Source organism: Nymphaea colorata, chromosome 8 (genome assembly GCF_008831285.2).
Source record: "Nymphaea colorata isolate Beijing-Zhang1983 chromosome 8, ASM883128v2, whole genome shotgun sequence".
NCBI lineage: Eukaryota > Viridiplantae > Streptophyta > Magnoliopsida > Nymphaeales > Nymphaeaceae > Nymphaea > Nymphaea colorata.
Window position 1 is genome coordinate 7175622 of NC_045145.1, and position 22525 is coordinate 7198146.

General features: G+C 36.6%; 1 protein-coding gene across 3 annotated transcripts; it reads left to right on the forward strand.

Annotated features, from left to right (window-relative positions):
* The first annotated feature begins 599 nt into the window (after window positions 1-599).
* LOC116259068 (uncharacterized) lies at window positions 600-15799 on the forward strand. 3 transcript variants are annotated; one of them, XR_007574094.1, is made up of 9 exons: window positions 600-1070; window positions 11455-11524; window positions 11625-11863; window positions 11949-12167; window positions 12240-12332; window positions 12429-12536; window positions 12614-13118; window positions 13281-13366; window positions 14151-15799. XR_007574094.1 is itself a non-coding variant. In XM_031636681.2 (7 exons), exons 1-7 carry the CDS (start codon window positions 831-833, stop codon window positions 12932-12934), a joined length of 1290 nt encoding a protein of 429 aa, XP_031492541.1. In that variant the 5' UTR covers window positions 600-830; the 3' UTR covers window positions 12935-13233. The 3 variants fall into 3 exon arrangements, 1 of the variants encoding a protein (XP_031492541.1); XR_004173862.2 differs by having other exon boundaries at window positions 13281-15799; XM_031636681.2 differs by lacking the exons at window positions 13281-13366; window positions 14151-15799 and having other exon boundaries at window positions 12614-13233.
* Window positions 15800-22525: the final 6726 nt, after the last annotated feature.

The window sequence follows — 22525 nt, forward strand, 5'->3', positions numbered from 1 at the left end:
CTAAACTCTTGCCTTTGTCCATATAGAACTATTTTGGGTGGGTTCAGATTCAACACGACCCAACAATCTTGCAGCTAAAGCATGCACATATGCTAGAATAGAAAAAAAAAGAGCAAAGAAGATAATTGCCGAGGAAGAGAGTACTTGGAATGTAGCAGGGAGAATGTTTACTGCAAAGAGAAAAAGACCAAACAAACTAGCCAGTAGTTGTTAGTTTGATTGTCGTGTGTGTTATTACTTTAGGTAACGTTTGATTTTTTCAGAAAAAATTACCGTGGAAAAAAGTAAGAGATCCCACTTTTCCGGGGGGATTTTTTTCATTGAATCCCACTTTTCCGGAGGAATAATTTTTTTCAAATTCAATGAAAAACACATGGTAACATTTCCTGTGTTTGACAAAGCAGAAAAAACCGTATGAACAGGGTCACAATGCACAGTCTTTTTCCCGTGCATTAAACGAGACCTTAACTATAAATGTAAAATTTTATTTGATGGATGTATTTTTTTTTTTAAGTTGGTCCAAATAGCCTAAGACCAAGGCAAGGAAAAAAGAGGATGACCCTCTCAAACAAAATTTTGATTCTCAACTTAAAATCAAAATCAGGAGCCCAAATCCGCTACTAGGGTTCCACCATTTCCGATGAGGTGTGTCCATCTCCGCGTAACACTATAAAATTCCAAGTATTGACCTTTATTTTTGAAAAAAAGGAACGTTTGGGGCCAAAAGTGTTAATCCAAACCTTGGTCCTCTACAATCCCCCGTCACCTCGCGGGTTCCTGATTTTTCCTTTCGTTTTCTCTCTCCTCTGCCGGACCGTCTTTTCCTTCCGATGGTTTCTCTGAAAAACAGTCGCCGATCCCGACTAGCTCCTGCCACCCCGCCAAATGTAACGGAAGGCAGCGACCCACAGTCTTCGGACGAGTATAACCCAAGTCAGGGGAACAAGAATCAACGGCAGGCGATGGGAACCGGACGGAGGTCCTTGCGGAAAAGGAAAATTCAAGATACTGCCGGAAAAGGGAGAGAGAATAAATTTCTGGCCCCGTCAGCAAAAATGGACGAGAAACAGGTGTGTTTTCGTGTGTTTTTTCCTTTTTTCCCTTTCCTTCCTTCGAGTTTTGGTTGTTTTTCTTGTTTCCCCTTTTTTATTTTCTTCCTTCTTCTTTTCTGTGGTCTCCTTTTTGTTTTGATTTCTTCAGCCAAACACTCAGAAGCCCGGAAAACTGTGATGCAATTTTTTTCCCCCTTTTTTGTTCACACCGCGCGGATGTATATGTGAATAGGAAAGCGTGCGTGCACAGACTAACATAACTGACATTGCTTTTAGGTTACTTGCTGTTCAGTCATGCATATAGTATCTGTTTACTAGTTTAATAGTACGCGATTGTAGATGTAAACTTTAAACAGCCTCGTTCTGTCGAGATATATGAAATATATGCTGAAATTTTAAGCAACATTTGAACGTCTGTTAATGTGCTAATATGCACATGAAACGAAAGAGCTGGGCTTGTCAAATAAGCCATTTTGGTTACAGGTTTTTTAGTTTCTGTTCCTAGAACCTTTGTCCTGAGGATGATGGCTTTGATGCCACTGTTGGGTCCTCGCTCTCTTCAGTAGCAGAAGGGACGGAGAAATAGAGATAGACAAAGGAGAGAGTAGGAGCTACTAAGGGGTTTCTTTCAGAGATTCTCTAGAAATCACACACGGTACGGGCTCTTTTTTATTTTTATAGACTCCCTGCTTTCCCTCTTGAATCAGCAGCAGACCTGCCTCCTGGGGGCACCCTCTTGGAGGCACCACTTGAGAGATAGTTGTGAAACTGAAAAGTTTTCACAAAACAAACTTACAAATAAGAAATGCTTGGAAGGGCCCATTTCCTGACGCTTCACAAAGTGGAAGGCAGTGCACGACCACATTCCAACACGTTTTGTCTTAAAGGTCTCAAATTCAAACCCCTATTCAAGTACTTGAATCTGAACAAACACAACAAAAATTGTGTACAACTGAAATGGGACTATTGCTACTGCAGGTGTGATGGGAACAGGTTGGTGGCAGAGCTGCTCTGGCTAGAGCAGTATCTATTTGTTTGAGGCTAACATCAGCATCTTCTCATTCACAACCCATCTTAAAGTTCCATATATTGATAACATATGAATTGGAAGCAACTGTGGTACTGGGTTCATTAAGACTGGTTGATCCACTTTGTTTTTCCTTGTGGAGGAAAGGAAGGGTTCAGGCTAAACCTGCTCCAACCATGTGAATGATTGCGGCCTTGCTGTGTGTAATAAAGCTTGCAGCTGAAATGCGTTGCGAATTCATTGGGGTATAGGCATAGGAAAAGTTCAATGCTTAGAGAAGAATACACCAACTCAAGCTCTTTCAACTGTTTGATTGCAACATGCTCAGCAGAAGAGCAACTTGGATAAAGAACTATTCTTGCATGTACATGACCGGAGCATGAGCGGCCTTCTCATATGTGTTGAAGACTTGAAGTTGATGTGCGCTCGATTAGGCTCAATTCATATTAAAAATAAACTTTCATTACAATTTACAAGGATAAGTATGCGAGTTTAAACATCAAGACACTTTCTAAGAATATTAGACAAAGAGTTAAATGTTAAATTTAAATTGTATGACAAACCAAGTGGACTAATTAAACTGGATGTCAGCTTGATTAGGCTCAATTCATATTAAAAGCATTACAAGGATAAGTATGTGACTTCAAACTTCAAACACCAAGTGGTGGAGGCGAGGGGTAAAAAGGAGTCTAGGGAAATAATTGTATATGTTGAGGGTAGGATTAATAAAATAGGAGGTCGGGTCAGGTTAGAAGGTCTAGTAATTAAGGGCTGATCCTTATTACTTGTAATCACCAGATACAAGTGTCATAGATATTGTGATATTTTTGAAAATATTGTGCTATTAACGTGAAAAATAAGAAAAACAAAAAGGGAAAAATCGCAATATTTTGGAAAAAAAAAAAGAAAAAATATTTATGGCATTATTGTCGTGTTTTTTTTCTTGTTTTTTCATGATTTTGCCATTTTTATATTTTTTAATTGATATTATCATGGATTCGAATTTAAACTTAAACTAAATTATTGTTCGTCATTTTTTGTCATTATTAAAGCATTCCTTTTATCACTTTTATATAGTTATTTATGTTTTCTTATCAGTTTTTGGTTTATTTCATTGATACCTATTTTTTTATTTTTTAAAGTTTTTCTTGAGATTTTCCGAAGAAAAACTTTGCCAAAAAATACTTAAGGAAAATCTCACCATTGAAAACCCGAGAACGATGTTTCTGACAATGCCTGATACTTATGGGCATGGTGAACTCGATGGTTTTCTTATGAGATGAATGAAGTTGCTTTCTCACTCCTAGGTTAAGATGGAGAATTTTATCTGAATTTGGAATGAGGGTTGTGTTTTGAGTGCGTGTGAGTTCTCTTCATCCCTATGATAGGTTAGGGAAGATAGCAAGTGGCTATCATTGGTATTTGGAGCCACCATGTCGAGCAAAGTGGTGCCCACTGCTTTGGAAAATATGAGGAAGCAGCCGAAGGCGATAGACAAGTCATTGCTGTGTGTCTGGAGACTCTTGACAACATAGAGAGGAATTGTAGCGATCCTAGGCAGTGACTGATGGAGGCAAACTTGAGGGTGCAATCCATGATTGCATAGCAACAAGCTCTAATGGGGCTTCTTCATGAGTTAATCACCAATGTTGGGAAGAAATTGACCTCGTCAGGTCTTGATGGGCGTCCCTTCTAGCCAAACATTCCACTACCACCCCCTTTGGGAAATCCAGGTATGAACCCCCTCTTCCACTCCTATCGAGAACTCCCATTAGAATGGAAATTTCAAGGATATTCTAGACCTAAGTCACATAGATGCTGCAAAAAGACTGCCGCACCCATGTTGACACAATGGTTGCGGGTGCGGCACGGTTTCGCACCCAACATGAGTCTGCGATCAGTTGCACCCGATCATTTTCGTCCATTTTGGACACGCACTCACATTTGACTCGAGTCAGGTGCGGTCAACCCGTGTCAAGCCTATTTTTGTCCCTTTTTTATTTTTTTAATTTTAAATTTTTTTAACGTTAAAAGAGGGTTTAGCATTTTTTTTTCCATTTCTATGTTCTGTGACTTCTGTCCTGGTTTTGTTGTTTTTTGTTTCCTTGTTTAATGTTTGTACTTTGTAAGCATGTTAATGTTTAAATTTTAATATGTTACATTCATATGACATATACACAATACATTATAACTTATAAGTATGTAATATATAATATTCATTTATAATTTATCCATAAAGTGTGTAGCGTAGAGTGTATAGAGTCTATAAACTATAGTGTATACTCTAAATTTCTTAATTTTTATATGTGTGTGTGTGTGTATGTATACATATATATTATAATAATAAATGAATAATGACAAATAAATATTCTCGCCGCTCCGCGACACTTAAATTTTTGAGAATGTGCCGCTCCGGCACCCGCACCCCGCACTTATGTGACATAGTTCCAGACACCCAAAAATGGAATTTCCAAATTTTTCCATTGACAATCCCCTAAACTAGGTCTTCCAGGGTGAAAAAAAATACTTCGACTGGCAGGGAATCGCAGCTGAACAACATGTGGTTCATGTTGTAGTTCACTTATATGGCCCAGTGATTAGGTGGTACCATTGGCTGGTGTTCTAGCAGGGCTGACCACAATGGTTGCAGTTTGCAGAGGCCTACACCATCAGATTCAGACCATCAGCCTGTTTGGAATGTAACGTTGAACTTGCCAAGTTTCGTAAGAAAAGCAACTGTGATAGAGTACTAGGCAGAGTTTGAAGAGCTCAATAGCATGGCTGGGGAATGGCCAATGGAAGCCTTGGTAGGAGCCTTTGTGGGGAACCTGAAGAACGATATTCATGTGGAGGTGCAGACTGCCAAACCCCAAACATTTTTGGAGGGGTTTGAGTTAGCCAGATTACCGAGGAAAAGTATAAGAGGTTGGGAGCTCATTTATGAGATCAGCAGGTCAGCAAGGCTCCTCCCTGGAACTGATGTCTCCCACTAAGGATACTGGGGAAACATTAACCATGACAAAAGGGGCTGTGGGGAACAAAAGAGTAATAAAAAAAACTGAACCAAGAGGAGATTGAGTGTCAGAAGAAAAAATTATGCTTCCAATGTGAGGAGAAGTGGACTCCTGGGCACATATGCAAGAAGTTGCACATGTACCTAGTGGAGCAAACAGAGGAAGAGGAGCTGTCAAATATGTTGCTAGGAGAGGAAGCTTAATGTAATTTGGAGCATGGTGAGGAGGTCGCACCATGGATATGCTTTCATGCATTAGCTGGGGGCAACATTTCCCATGTGATGCGAGTGGAAGGGAGATTAAAGGGGAGAAGGATCAAATCTATGTTGTCAAGGCGCCCAGGCAGCAGCGAGTAGTGCCTAGGCGAGCCTAGGCAAAAAAGGCAACCTTTTTTTTTTTACTTTTTTTTTAATTATGTACTTATGTCAATATGTCAAATTATTTTGATTAACTATTACTAACATTTGAAATGTGGAGAGTAGTAATATAACAAGCATAATCAACTTAAATAATCCAAAATTAATTGTTGACTTCATTAAATATGCAAAATCAATTGAAGAAGTTTAACATTACTCATTAAATGTAATTAAATACAAGAAAGAAAAAAAAGAAAAACTAAATCTAATCTCTAGAAAAAGGAATGTAAATCCGCAAGAAGGCTTTAATCTACCTGTACTTAAAGAAAGACAAAATATAATAAAAAAAACTAAAAAAAACTAAGTACTAACAGTACATAATAGTATACATATAAGTACACCACAGTAACAATACATATAAGTAATAACCATACTAACTTCTACATATAATAGGTATCACAATACTACATATATTATAACAGGCTAACAGTATATGCATAGAATAGGTTGATGCAATACTATATAACAGGTATAACAGACTGTATTACAATACATATAACAGGAATAACAAATTGTATTACAAATTTACAATACAATTTAACATAATGGTATATAGATACAAGTTTATAACAAGTATGACAAATTAATTTTATGATATAAGTACGTAACATAACCATACTAATATGTACATATAACAGGTTGATGGATAACAATACTGTATAACAAACTAGACAGCATATAATCAACATAACAATACATAAAAATATGTAATCAATACAAAATAAAGTACATAACAATATATACGCAATTAAGAAACTTTAATTGAAAGGGAAGGTGACTTTTCACTTTCCCATGGACTAGGCGTGTTGGTGCCTAGGCCCGAGCATAGGTGCCAACTTATGCGTCATATATCCCATTACCTAAGTGGTGGACTTAAGTGATGGGTGTGGACTGATGCTTAGTCCATGCCTAGGTGAGGCCTTATCAACATGGGATTAGATACTCGTGCACACATGGTTCCCACATAATTTCATATGTGAGCAAACAGCCAAATCATGTGGATGCATAGTAAAGGACAGCCAGGCTTTAAGTTGACTGTGGGAAATGGCAGTGCATTGTTATGCAAGGAAACTGCCCCCGGGAAGTTATAGAAGTGCAGGGACAACAAGTTGAGATAGAGCTTTAAACCCTGGCAATGGGAGGAGCTGATATAGTGCTGGGGTCATTCAATGTCTGAAGCATTTGGGGATAGTGGAATGGGATTTTACAGGCACAAAGATGTGTTCCAAGGTTGGAAGTGTCACAGATGTCACGATATTTTCAAATATATCGTGACATTAACATGAAAAATATGAAAAACGAAAAAAAGGGGAAACATCACAATATTATTGCGTTATTTTCATGTTTTTTCATTATTTTTTCCCGATTTTTCCATTTTTCTATTTTAGCATTGTATTATCATGGATACAAATTTGAACTTAAACTAAATTATTTTTCATCATTTTTATCATCATTAAAACATTCCTTTTATCACCTTTATATAGTTTTATTTATGTTTTCCTATTAGTTTCTGATTTATTTCATTTACACCTATTTGTTAATTTTTTAAAGTTTTTCGAGTTTTTTTCGAGATTTTCCCCCAAAAAAACAATTGTGCTGTTAAAAACCCAAAAAAATCTCACCATTAAGAATCTGAGGACGGTATTTGTGACAATGGTTGGAGCTGAGATTAGAATTATACAGGCTACTCAAGGACATGAAGGAAATGCGCAAGAGTGCAAGCACATTGAAAAGGTGGCAGGAAATGCAAGGTGTCTACACATCCTTTTGATGGCAGTTAGATTAACAGAACTGTCTTCACAAGATTTTTTTCCTCATTCAGCCTGAATTTCTGTGTCCAATTCTGTATGAATTTGTAAGTGTTTGAGAAGCCCAAGGGACGACTCCTTGTTAGAACTCTTGATCACAAGATTGAGCTGGAAGCAGGAGCAAACCCAATCAGTTTGCAGCCTTACTGCTATAACCATCGCAACAACTCCAATATTGGTTTTACCTGACTTCAATAAGATCTTTGTTGTTGAAACAGATGCATCTGAAAGAGAATGGGAGAGATGTCATAAGGCAAGACCAACACACCCAGTCGCCTATTTCAGTTGAGCCATGGGAGATACCTTCAAGTCGAAATCTTCATATGAAAGGGAGCTACAGACATGGTGTGGGCCATGCAGAAATGGCACCGCTCCTTAATAGTGCGGAGGTTTTTGGTCTATACAGATCATCACAGTTTGAAGTATTGCTTGCAATAAAAGATTCACACCCCAGTGCAGCAGAAGTTGATTATGAAACTGATTGGTTATGATTTTGATATACATTACAGAAAAGGCATGGACAACATAGTAGCTGATGGGTTATCATGAAGATTTGAAGTGGAAAGCCAGACTGCCCCTCCCCATCACTTTTATACACCCTGATCAGACTTGTTTCTGAAATCTGGTACAGGCTGAAAGTAGAATAGCAAACGTCTCCCTCAGTCATAGAGAGAAGGCAGAAATTGGAAAAGGAACCTACTAGAGTGTATGGATATAGATGAAGTGTTCCTTATCTTTATTTTCAGAAGCGTATCTTTGTGCTCTCGAATCAGGCCTCACTAAAGAACTGCTCACTTATTATCATGATGCCAAAGAAGCAGGGTACCAAAGAATGGAAGGGACTCATCAGAGACTGCAATGCACATTATTCTGGCCGGGAATGAAGAAGGAAGTATGGGAATATTTTCGAGTTTGTGAAGTATGCCAGCAACATAAATACAAAACCCTCGGGACTTTTTGCAACCCTTTCTAATTCCAGAATGAGTGGGAAAAAATCTCTATGGATTTTATCGAAGGGCTTCCCACATCGAAAGGGAACTCAGTTGTATTTGTAGTTGTGGACAGACTATCAAAGTGGCTTCCTGTTAGAATGTATGTATCCCTTCTATACATACATATATGTATATACATTACATATATTAGTCTTCTAATATGTGTCTTATATATATATATATATATATATATATATGTATTTTGTAGGTTTGGGTACTTAGGATATTTATGTAATTCTTCTCCTTCTTTTTGTCTTTTTCTTTTCTGTATTTTTCCTATTTTACCCCTGCTTCTTTTTGTTTTTATCCAAAGGGGACCCAAGGGGAGACTAGTCCCAACTGCTAGAATTCTAGCCGTTGGAACTAGTCTCCAACGGCTAGCTCTCTCCTCTCTCTTGTTTTAGCTCTCTCCTCTCTCTTGTTCTCTTGCTTATAAATAGTGTACATCCTCTAGTGTCTAGGTATGGCTTTTTAAGCCACTTCTTGTATTATTGTTGAAGATCAATACATATTTCTTTATCCTCTTGTTAGAGGTCTCTTGTGTATTGCCTTGTTGAGTTGGTGGGAGATTCAAGAGTGATATTCTTGAAGTATTTGCCTTGTTTGGGCCTGATTTACACTTCCCACATCGAAAGGGAACTCAGTTGTATTTGTAGTTGGACAGACTATCAAAGTATGCACAATTTGTGGCTTTATTGCACACATATACCACAAGGGAAGTCACAAAAGCATTCGAAGAGAACATTGGAAAAATGCAATGGATGAAATCTCTATGGATTATCGAAGGGCTTCCTAGATCTTTAGTAGGTTCCATCCGACTTCAGATGCTCTTGATGAGGTTGATGTCAAACTCCTCCGCCGTGAAGGCAGATTTTTACCCTAACTTGGAATTAGGATTGTGTTTTGGGTGTATGAGTTCTCTTAGTCACTACGGTAACCGGTGGCTATCACCAACCCTTTTGGGTGTTGCAGAACTCTCTCCCTCTCTCTCTCTCACTTGTTAATAGTTCCTCTCCAACAGGCTTTCTCTCTCTCTCCGACAACCCTCCTTTGTTGTTGTGTGAAATGTGAGTCCTATGCTTTATGCAAATTCTCATTTCACGATGCCTGTGCTTCAGTTAGTTTTCACTTTTCAGTTAAAATAGTTAATTTTCATTACATTTTATCTAGTTTCCCATTTCATTTTGTAAATGCTATTGTGCTCATTGTTTATTGTAAACCTCGTTGATTCCTCATTCCACTTGTTTGCTTCTCTTTCTTTGATGGCTTTAGGTTTAAGATCAGTACTTCAGTAGAGTAGTTCAGTACTTCAGTTAATACATATTTAGGTATACTGCTATAGACTCAATAGTATATTATCATTGTAGTTTAATTTATTTAACATTAATGAATATGCTAAAATTTTTATTTATTGATTACGACATACATAAATAATGGTGATACTCAGGATCAACTACAAATGATAGAATAGAAAATACAGTATCAAAGATTATGACCTGGCCAGTTGAGTCAGGAGGTCAACTCACTGACAGGTCGTCAGCCAATCTGAATCTGATTCATAGATCATAGATTTGCCAACTATAATGGCAATCAATTGCACCGTTCTTCTATTAAATTGACTAGCAATTTGAAGATGGATACAAGAAGAGAAGAGAATCATGACTGCTAGATGCATGTTCCACTAATCAAGATTCATAAGATTGGATGAGCTGCTTATGGACCAAAACAATCAGGACTGGGATTGTTATGGATTAACAAAATTCGACTTACATTTGGAAACATCGTTTGTAAATCTAAACCCATGATATAGTTCTTAAAGACTTGATTCACTTGCAATCTAGTTATTGTTTACCTGGAAAAATTTTAGTTCAAAACTTATATCACTGATTGGAACTTGAGATTGTAGTGCTTTAGTGTTGTATCACTGACTGGAACTTCTATGAGTGAGCTGGTTCATGTTCAACTCAAGAACTTCTTGAATTGAGATCAGACGAGTTCAACCTAATCAAGCACAAGTTAGTTAAATTCTCAACTGTAGTTAACAAACTTTGACCTTAAGAAACGAGCTTCTAGACGAGTTCAACCTAATCAAGCACAAGTTAGTTAAATTCTCAACTGTAGTTAACAAACTTTGACCTTAAGAAACGAGCTTCTAAGTACAAGCTCTTTAAGTGGTTTGGCAGTTAAAAGGTTATTAAACGTATGACACATATACACATTATTATATTTTGCAATCAGGCTAATGTCTATGTAATATGACATACCAGTTAATTAGTTCATTTGTTTTTTCATACAATTTAACATTAAAATCGATGTCTAAATATTTTTAGAAAGAACCAGTTCTTCTCCAAAAATCGTAATTCGTAATGTATTGCCATAAGTTCAATCGTGCATGACTCAGATGGTCTCAAGTTGGGTCAGCAATCTGGTTAATCAAATAATCGAGGGCTAGTTCTTTGCAATCTTGGAGCTATATTGATCAAGTTCAGGACAGCGGCCAGTTTATAGCCGACTCAGGCAATTTGGATTTGCCAATTATGTCATTATGTGTCCCCTTAAAAACTACTGAACTGAACATGATATGGTATCTGTTATAATGTAAAGCAATTAACCTGATAACATTTGGTCAATTTGTAGCGTCCAGATTCCATTCATGTTCCACTGCTAAAAGGGCACTCCTTCCCATTACCTATTTTTGTTCCATATGGCTAATTAGCTAAACTGAAATAAAGAGGGTAGAGATCTTGTTGAAGTTTTCACCATGTACCACCAGAGCTTGGTAGCAATCAGTCCATTACTATTCCTAGGCCATTATGTATAATTGTATAGTAATAAGAATAACAAAAATAGTAGGATTATTATTATTTAATTATTATTGCATAAATAATTTTAAGTTGGGATCCAAAGCAAAAATATTAAAACCCTAGTGATATAACCAGCTCCTAAAGAGGTACTCATTATTGTTATATTGTTTTCCTTTATTATATTATTTTTTGCTTTTTCCACAATATTATTCACAAATTAGTGACACAAACATATATGTGTACTATATATGAGAGAATATGTTTTCTACTTATGACTTATGAGAGCACATGTTTTTCTACTTATAATAAAGATATGATTTTTTTTTTATTTGTAATTTCAGACACCTCATAGGATACCTGCATACCTACGGAGCAGCCACTCTTGCCAGAAAGATAGTGCTGAGAGCTCTGGTATTTATTTCTTTGCATATTATCTTGGTTTAGTACCTTGAATTATAAATTGGTTTATAATCGATGCATATAAGTTTCTTAATGTAACAAATCATTTCAGATGCACAAGGAAAGAAGTCAAGGGGCCGGAATCGAGCTGTAGCTATTATAACCTTACCTCCTGGCGAGAAATTTCCTCTCTTGATTAATAAGTTAGGGCAGCCATATGGATCACATGCCAAAGATTTGACACGCTATGTGGGAGTTCTAGCTCGAGATCCAAATAAGGCGCCACTCATTTACCATACATGGCGTGAGTTGCCAGTTCGTTATAAAGATGACGTGTGGTTGCAAATAAAGGTATTCATTTCACTTAAATTATTTTCAGATGCATATGTTGCATTGATTCTTGATTAAATGTTTAAATACAATTCTTACTATACAGAACAAATTCGAACTCCCAAACAGTAAAGATCTTCCGGAGGCATTTCGGTGCTATGTGATGGATTCTTTCAAGAAAAAATTGAGTGACTGGAGGTGTGTACTTCGGAACATTTACAACATTCATGATGCCCAAGATGCACGCCTGCAAGCTTGCCCCAAGGATATTCCTCAGGATCAGTGGAGATCTCTCATGGAGTACTTTGATACTAAGAAGTCAAAAGTGAGTCTTATACGTAAATAAAATTAACATTTATTTAACTTATATTAACATTTCATAGTTTGTCATTTGTAGGACCAAAGTTCTAGGAACGCGAACAATCGTGCACGGCAGACGATGCTTCACACTTTGGGGACAAAGAGCTTGGCATGTTTTCGTGCAGAACAGGTTTTTATTATACCAAGTTATTTGAGTGCTTTAAATTTGTACTTATTTCATTATGCAAATTCCTAATACTTTATTAACTATCTACTTATGATGCAGTCCACCGAGGACAGTGATGGCATTGATTTGCCTCGACTTGATGTGTGGATTAAAACGCACACAAGTGACCGATTTCCAAAAGGGACGAAAGGCGCTGCCCCTATAATTGTAAGTATAGTTGTTTCACATTTATTTATCTTTTATACTCGAGTATATGCTAATTGAAGTTTTCCTTGTGTTTGCAGGATAGACTTAGAAACCAAGCATCACAGCTGCTAATGGATATGAGTGAAGTTTCAAACCCTAATAACGATGTGCTCTCGCAAGAGCTCTCTAAGGATTATGTTGGGCGTGCTCGTACATATGGGCTTGGTGCACATGTTGGGGATATCGATGGATCTAAGCCAAGCAAAAAATCACTTATGTTGCAAAATGAAGCACTCAAGCAGAAACTAAGTCAACTTGAAGAAGAAGCACTTATGTTGCAAAATGATGAACTCTCGCAGAGAATAAGGCGCCTTGAGCAGTTCATGGAGGCACGAGGATGGCGCAGCAATGATGCATAGGCTAAGGAACGGCAACTATCAGTTCAACAGCCTTCAACATGCATATGTTATGCACCTCTTGAGCTATATGGTTTGGGTTACATGCTTTTTGACGTTGACCTCTCAAAGCTTGGAATCAAATGAAAATCATTAGATGGGATGTGTCTTCTATGTAAATTCAATTGGATTTACCCTACCTGATCTGGTAAGCGTTTTGGCTGACTGATTATGGCAGTTCATTTTAATTTTCTGTAAGTAAAAGATTGTTCGCCTCTTCTAAGGCGTCTCTATTCCTATGATATATTTGCTATTTTTCTATACTTCTATGATTTGGCCACCATGTGATATGCTGGGACCTTAATGACAGTGAGTTGGCTAAGTCATTACAGCAGATTAATAAGTCTAATCTTGCTACAAGTCATAAGGAAGTTCTGAATCAGAGGAATAAGTCAGGTAAGCATAATGATCTGCCTTTAAATTTAACTTCTTGCTCTATGCCTTGGACCACTGATAGTGGAGCATGCTCCCATGTTAGGCCATGTGGTTGGTAAATTCACTCAGCCATAGAGAATCAAATTTCTAGGTAATTTGTGTAAATGTTCTTGATATTTCGTATTGTTATTAGCCACAGCATAGCGATTGGAATCCCTTATCTTACTTTCATATTGGTGGCACATTAGGTCTGACATTCTCAAGTTTTCCGTTTGAATGGGCAGCATCATTTACAAGTTATCCTCACTTTAGCCTAGCACTAGCAGACTATATAATAACGCAAGTATGCAAACTTCTGACAATCTGACTAATTTTCATATCTCTCTACACTTTCTTATATGGTTGAACATTTTCACATAAGCCATAAAAAAAAGGTGCAGGTTATTGGTGGTCTTGTAAAGTCATAATGCTTCCTCTAGTAGCATTGAAGACTAAGCCTTGCATTCTATGTTTTCACACATTTTGAAACTGTTCCAGAATCAACTGGAATAGGAAGCAAACTTTATGCAGCTATAGTAGCTGCAGTTCTGGTTAGTCAGTATTCCCTTTATGATGCTGCAGCACGTCTGACAGAGGAAACAAGGGGAGCAGACAAAAATTGAAAGGTTCTTCTGTTCGTCATACCTCAATATGACGGTGTGGTGCTCTTTATTGCTCATAAATGACTGACGTTTGATACAGTTTATAGAATCTAAATTGTTTGTGAGATGATAATGAGACGGCCAGTGCTTTGGTGTCTCCACAGATACTTTATGATGCATTCTATGCGAGGCACCAAAGTCCAGCCGGTGTCGTAGTTTTTTCTCTATCCAGGTGGGGATCATTTTTCTAGTGGCCTTTCATTTATTAATGCTGCTAAAGTGATATACAAGATCGTTATAATTCAGTGTATCCATGGTGTTGTGCTCTTTATCACATCTGGCTGTGTATTCGAGATGTCATTTTTCAGAAGTTGAATGTCATGTTTCTTACAAGCATGTTTCAGCTACAAACTATTGACAGTGACACCTGATGAAGATATGCTTCTTGCAAGATTTGCATATGGCCTTCCAGTTTCAGGATTGCAATGGGTGTCAGGTTGGCATTGAACACAATTATCATAACTGTTAGAAGATTTGAGCATGAATGCACTAATTAGGAAATCTAGGGTTTTATTTATGTTCCCCACTGGCTTAAACCCTACCGTACTGGATGAAGATTTGGTACCAATTAAAGAATTTTCTTAGTTAATAGGGTTAGTGAACATGTTGAACAAGCCAAGGGTTTGCTAATTTGCATGTATACCAAGTTCAACTTTGGGCTTGTAACGTTGTGCACAAGTCTTTAGAAGTGCAGTTCCGAATACCTTTTTGAGAAAGGCTAGTCTTCTAAATGTTTCTACAACATATATTTTTAACTTTGAGTGATGCAGCAGAGACAGAGGGAGAGTATGATTCAGGAATCTTGCACTGCTATATGTAAAAGGAGTACGGATGTGTTTTGTGTTGCTTCATGTCATTCATTTTTCATTTCTAATTTTTTGCTTTTCTGGTGATCATATTTATCTGCTACAGAATAGTTTTGCAGACAAGGCTGCCAAAAGTGATTGTAAATCTTCCTATCAAGAGGCTCAAGGATGTTTAGTCAGGTGGCATGCATGGATTATCCTAGCAGGTTATATGTTGTGCTTTCAACAAAGGGAAGGCATGTACGGAGTCTCTCTCCCATGACATGCAAGCTTGTCGGGCTGCATGTCGTAGTGTGGGGAGGATCCTTTCATGCCTTCCCATGTTAATGCATTATGGCAAGTCGACTTTCATTTCAGTTGTAAGCTGGTTTTTGTTGAAACAGGGCCGGCCGAAATATTCCCCGGTGTAGATCTGTAGTGGTGAATCATGTTGCCAGGCAAAGTCTATAGGTTGATGATCACCGGTATAAAGGCTTGTACCGGTGATGTCAAGGCCAACTACTGCGGCGGGCCATTAGACTCAAAGCCTCACCAAAAAGGTGCAAGTTTACCTCTAGTAGATGTTAAAAATCACTAGGGAAGAACTTGTTATTTGGTTCCCTGTGGGTCCAACTCCCAAAAAATTGCCAGAAGCCTTACATATTTAAATTAAATTGGCACCTCACGCATTAAAAATATCATTCATAACGCTACTCTACTCAAGTGCGACCAAAAATATCATTTAGGTTCCAGATTTTAGGAAATCATGAGACCATGTAGAGCAAATTGTTGCTAGCAACTAAATCTAGAAAAAAAAAAACATAACTTTTGAATGCCCATGCTGCTAGATTATGCGTAAAATGCATCCAGGTGTTTAACTATGACCTTGAACATGAAAGTCTCAACTTCTTCGCCATGTAGTCAAAGATCTTGTGTTGATAGTGATGGTAACGCCTATTTTTCGTTTATTTGCAAGAAAGCCTTGCCCTTTCTATAATAAGCTAGTAATCTTATATATTTGGATAATTATGGTTTACTTTGGCAAAAACTTGCACTTATTGTTGTAAGTGGTTAAAAATGTTTGCATCTGGTTCTCGTAATATGGTTTCTGTAATGATGTTCAAATCAAATCGCAGATCAAATTTTACATCCATACATCTAGAGGAATGTTGGTTGGGTTTGGCACTAGATATGTTCAATGAACGAGCCCACTCGAGCTCGGATTGAGTAAAATATTGCTCTGCTCGAGCTTGGGTTAAGCCTTACAACTTGGCTTGGTAAACCAACTCTGAGCTCAAGTTTGACTCAATTAAGTTTTCATATTTTTTTTTAAATAAAAATGAAAACTATAAAAAAGGGTGTTAAAATTCATCAAAAACTATTGCATGCCTCTGAAGATTAACAAAACGAGTAAGACACGAGTCAAGGTCATCTAAATTGAATTTAACTCGTTTATGACATGAATCTTAACTCAAGGTTAAACTGGACACATTTATTAAATGGGTTGAGCTAGAATCCAGCTTACACGAGTGAGTTCGGCGAACTCATTCTACTTCCCTATTTGGCACCAAGGAAGGTCATTGACTATTATGATAAATGCACACGCTGGCTTACAATTCAAATGCACTGAGAGCATCTTTCGATCATGAAAACAATAGCACTTTGCTGACAAGGCTAAATGCGCTGGAGCTGGGGGACTACTTAGCTCAAAGTTTAGTTTTTTTTTCCATGTGAGATAGTACGGTGGAGAGAACTATATGAACCTTTCTACCGTACTGTCTATTGTATGAAGATATGGAATTGATAGAGATTAATTTATAATCAATCTACATACATACACGTGGATGCAAAATCCATAAATTCATTATCACATATTATAATATATATATATATATATATATATATATATATATATATATATATATATATATATATATATATATATATATCTGAGAGGGCTATTGCTTTCGGACTTCCCCAATCTGAAGTCTCTGGTGAACGTGAATAATATTACTCCCCAACAACAACAAAATGACACTACATGTCCCACCGATGCACAGCAACAGATCGCCTACCTCTCCAAGCTTCAATCGTTGACAATCGACTCATGTCCAGCACTCCATCTGCCGCAGGAGTTAACGGACCATCTTGGGGAAAGACTAGACATATATAGATAATGTTACTGAAAATTAGTGACAAATTGTAATTAATTATTTTGGTTAAATATGTGTGTTTCCATTCATTGCCTCTTCTTTCTCCCTCTCCCTCTCCCTCTTGTTTGATTTTGGTCCGGTAAATTGAAGTGTTGTTGAACTGAACTGGCATACCTTTTATGCATCAATGGAGTCTTGTCTAGCTCGTTTAACTTCCTCAAATTGATGACCAACTCTATGATTTGTTTTTTTTTTTTTTTTTTTGTAATTGAAAACAAAGATCAATTTTGTGAATACCAGCAGGTACCATGTATAAATGATAAATCTGATGCTATTTGGGCCAAATAGAAGGCAATGTCCTTTTTTGGCTTGAATTTGTACAGATACTAAAAGTTACCTTTTTCCTTTAAGAAAATTTTTAAAAACAATTTTAAATATTATTTTGTTTTCAATCCATCAATTGATGCACAAAGGCCCTGATTTATTAGCTGATATGATAAAATCCCAAGTTGGCCATTATTTGAGCGGCCTTCAAAGGTTTTCACATTTAGGCCATTAATATGCATTTAATGATCTTCATAAATTTAAAACACAAACCCATAGTCTGAAAATGTGCCTACATTCTTAACTTTTAAGAAGATGCACTTGCTAGCACTATACACATTTCTTCAAAATTATGTGAGATGTTTGAAAAAAAATTGGAAACTGCTTATAGTTGAATAATTTATAATTCATGCATTTTATAGTGTGTTTTTTAACTCAGATGGATATATGAAAGCATTGCAATTATAAAACTTTTTCCAAAGTGTAAGATTCTAAGAAATCACACCAACGTGTCCATATGAGTCTTTTGGCATCGGTTGTTTTATGAGGAAGCAGGCCCTGCTGGATCACCTGTTTCTCAGCAATTTACTTGATTATAATATGGCCAAAATTCAGTGACAGCAAGTGAATGTATAACAAGCCTGGCTCGCCCCAGCCATCAAGATCCAAGCAAAAATGAAAAGAAAAAAATAGACTTTGTAGTTTGTAGACAGCAGTATGGACCACAATACATAATTGGCAAACAATCCCGTGCATTGCATGAACTTTATTTTTGTCAAAAAAAAAAACACTTAAATTTGTTCAAGATAAACATCTGGGTTAAAATCAGACCCAACTATTCCACACCCTTCACACACTGATAAAAAAAGCTTCCAAAGCTGAAGCTTTCCTCTCTTATTTTCCTTTAGTTTCTACAACTTGCTGTCCTTCTGTCGGCAAGCAGATTGCAAATGGGGTCGAGTTCTACTGTTATACAGACACACGCACACACACACACACACATATATATATATATATATATAAGCCACAGCAACAACCGAGGTACTTAATGAACTGTACATTTTTACCACTGTGCGAAAAATGTTGGATTTCTTCTTTTAAACCCTCAACTGCAGCTTTATGTGTATGAAATCAAGAAAGCCAACATGAAAGCAAATTGCTAGAAAGACTAGCTAGAAAACCTAGCCTGGCCATGTAATTGGTCTGAACCAACCTTGCCTGGCTAGTGCCACTTGATCTTAATTTGTTGCTATTGTTAGAGAGACCTTTCACACTTAGTACTGAGCTCATGGTTATGTCAAACAGAGTCTGTTGAAAAACAACAGCTGAACTAGATTTGTATGAGTCCCAGCCATCCTGATCCTAAGCCCAATCATGGGGACATCATGTTAAACGAGTACTAACTAAACGAGTTAAAAGAAACAGTACATATTTAGCATAAGCAAGCTAAATAAGTTGGGTTCGAGCTCGATGTTGTATCGTCAAGTTGAGCTCCAGCTTGAGTTTTTTGAATCAGTCAATATTTGATTTGATTTAAATTTATGTTCAATTTTAAACAAATGTCTATCCGATATCCATGTATTTTGGAAGTCGATTCTTAAAATATTAACTACTGTGGTTTGAAATGATTAGTTGTTTATTTAGAAGCTGGATTTGTATATAGAATGCTAATTAAAAAGTCAAATTCATATAAAATTCAGATTATGAATACAAAAGTTAGATTGAAATGTTGCCACATTTGAATTCGTTTTGAAATAGGTGGACCATATCCAATAAGTAGGACATTTACAGTTTGTGTATAGTTTCCAATTTCATCCCATTCTTAATAAAACATGGGAGCCTACTGCTGGTCAGTTTGCATCGGTAACTGGACATTATAAAACGATACATATGGTCCAAATCCAATTTATTGGCATCCTAAGGCTTGGATCATCAAAAAGAAAACATTATTGACATTTAAAAAACGTCAGTTAAAAATGTCTAGACCACCATTAATACTTTTATTGATGGACGTCAGGATCCATGAGTGTAGATTGTGCTACTAAATATTTCAATGACGGGGTCCACTAGACCGTTAGTAGATATCGAATTATACTAATGGCTGTTGCTGTTAGTGTATTGCATGGGGTAGCGATGCTTGCTTACATCAGTCAGTCATTTGTGCACTTACACTGAAAATTGTGGCCATCTTGTATACACACCCGCAGCCGTCACTACAGTGTACCAGATATAGTAACGACTGGCTGCCGTCAGTGCACTTTTTACTAACGGAAATACCCACCAGAAAAAATTAATATTTAATATTGACAATTGCTTCCTGTCAGTAATAGCTATTTTATGGACGCTAGATTGCACTTTTACTGATGTGAGATACCTGTCAGTAAAAGGTTGTAATATGTTTTATATTATACTATATCATGTACAACCTGGAAAATAGGAATACAAAAAAACCTTGCACGATATCAATAACAGAACAAAATGCAATCAATGTATTATACAGAACATATTATTGATTAACAGACAAATGAATGGATATTATCCTTAATAAGAAGTACATATGTATGAATAAGTCTAACAAATTTTTTGATACATGTAGCCCATCTTAGATATTCCAATGGTGTTGGTAATAATATTCAAAACATGAAACGATGTCCAATAATCTAGACTTCAAATTTCATCTATACTTATCAATGGCGTAAATCAGGCGGCAAAGTTGCATAGAACAAGTAAAATATGTTACAAGAAATGGTATGCATGATTTTAATAGAAAATATATTTGAAACTTAACCGAATGATCCCACAAGTGAAGCTATAATTTGATTTACACTATCTATGAGCATATCTACCTTTGTACGTTTAGTATCTACCTTGGGGACCTTAACACAAGTTGTCTCCAGCTCAGACACTTTAATTTAACTTCATCATATCGTGCACATTTTTCATCAAGTACAACTAGTGTTTCTTGTATAGTATTGACTTGTTTTCTTAATGCTGTATTTTGTGCTTCGAGTTGATTCTTGCTTGTGCTTCCAGTAGGAAATTGTGAAGGTTTCACACTTAGTATTCAATGGTGGTCAACCGTGGCTGACTAAAGGTAGGTTCAATGGTTGTTAGTGGCAAGCAACACAGATTTGGGGGAAGCTGTGGATGACAAAGAGAGGAAAATCGAAAGGGGATTGCAACCAGGGGGGCAGAACCAAAATTTTTTTCATGAAGGGGGTCGAAGTAAAGTTCTAAATTTTGACTTTTCCAAAATTTTTATATAGGACAAGTGAAATTTTCTAAAATTTACATGTATTTTTTTTTTTTTGCTGTGGACTCTCCCTTGGATTCGCCCTGGTTGCAACAGAAAAATAAGGATAAGTGTTCATTGATGGAAGACGAAAAATCATCAGTCATAAAGGAAGATATATCATGAGAAACTGTGAGCAAGCTTTTAAACATACGCTGACAGAAGAAACAACGTCACCTAGATAAATACTGATGGCATTGATACACGGTTCGTAAAAGTTGTATATTTATTGATGTGCTCAAGATAACTCAGTAAACAATGGGTTGTCTACACGTTTAAGGGAAGACCCACCATTAGTGACAGCGGAATCGAACATTAGTGATTCAATAAGCAATGATCGTTCTCATTGGACGTTAGTGATACTCATTTCAATACTGATGGTTCCCATAATAGTTGGTAAATATCTAGTCTTTACTGATGCCTATGGACATGTCATCAATCAACATGACGCTCTTCATTGTCACCGTCGTTAACTCGTCAACCGAATTTTTACTGATGGGTTTCCTTCTAGCCGTCCATTTTTTTTTTGGTGGGAGTGGATCCCACAAGATTCAAATATCTGCTCCATATTTAAATTTGGGCGCACAGGACCTCTTATTGTACAATAGGTTATCGGTCCAACTTATCTTAATATTTGCTCAATATAAAATGGCATGTGTAATGTTCATCAGTAGCCATGTCTCCATTTACATCACACCCTTTCGTTGTCAACATATCTTTGGATTTAAGCAAGGAGCTTAAAGTATAGTAATCACTCCAAAAGAGAAAGATTTAAAGAGAGACATTAACAAGAGAGATTAATAAAAGAGAGACGAAAACAAGAAAAAAAATGAGAGATTAGTTAAAGAAGAGGGAGAACAAAAAAAAAAACAAAGAAAGAAGTAAAAAGAGTGAGAAAGGGAAGTTCAAAAAAGGAAAAGATAGAGATTGAAAGAAAGAGCAAAATGAAGAGGAAAGTAAAAATTGGAGAGGTTAAAGAGAGAGCAACCTAAAAGAAAGAGTGGGAGAGAGAAAGATATTTGAAAGAGAGAGAATTAAAAAAATAGAGATAGTTTAAAAAAAAAGAGATAGTTGAAAAGACAGATTTTTAAGAAAATAGAGAAAGAATTAAAAAGACAAACTTCCATTGTTCATACTCCCATAGCTTTAAGAAAAATCCTTCTCTCTCCGAATCCATCTCTATGGATTAATTGGCTTGACATGAAATCAAAAAGTAAAAAAAATAGAAAAGATCAACATACCTTGATAAAGTCGAAGAATAAATCACTTCTTTGCTTCCACTACCAAATAAGGTTATCAAATGAGGACTCCAATGAGTTGAAGAATGTAGACAAGAGCCTTTCATGAGCTCCTCGATTATAAAAATTGAAGAAGAAGAAATACTGCAAGATTGAAAATGAGGAAGCACTGAAGAGAGATATTAAAGTGAAAAGATGATAAGAAGAAAGTTTGGAGTAGGAGAGGGAAGACTTCAAGGGGTTGTCAGGCATATTAGAAGGTAGAAATGAAAAAGTATTTACAAAGAGAGAGGGCTCCAAGGGGTTGATGATGTATTAGAAGGTAGAAACAATGATTATTTATAGATGAAAAAGACCGAATGGCATTTTAGTCTTTTTTTAAGTATAATTAGTTATTAATTAGTTATTATTAGCTTCAAATTACATAATTCCCTAATAAGGTTAAAATTGTTCAAAAAATTGAGCGAGAGTTTGACTGTGCCAAGGGCAAGCTATTCCCAAGCACCCAGCAAGCTAGGCCTGGCTGAGTTAGGCTTTTTTTTTTAAGTATAATTAGTTATTAATTAGTTATTATTAGCTTCAAATTACATAATTCCCTAATAAGGTTAAAATTGTTCAAAAAATTGAACGAGAGTTTGACTGTGCCAAGGGCAAGCTATTCCCAAGCACCCAGCAAGCTAGGTCTAG

Coding starts and splice junctions, on each gene's coding strand:
- LOC116259068 (XM_031636681.2), top strand. CDS start 831: ATGGTTTCTCTGAAAAACAGTCGCCGATCCCGACTAGCTCCTGCCACC. Junction 11,525..11,624: donor AGATAGTGCTGAGAGCTCTG/GTATTTATTTCT, acceptor AAATCATTTCAG/ATGCACAAGGAAAGAAGTCA. Junction 12,333..12,428: donor CATGTTTTCGTGCAGAACAG/GTTTTTATTATA, acceptor CTTATGATGCAG/TCCACCGAGGACAGTGATGG.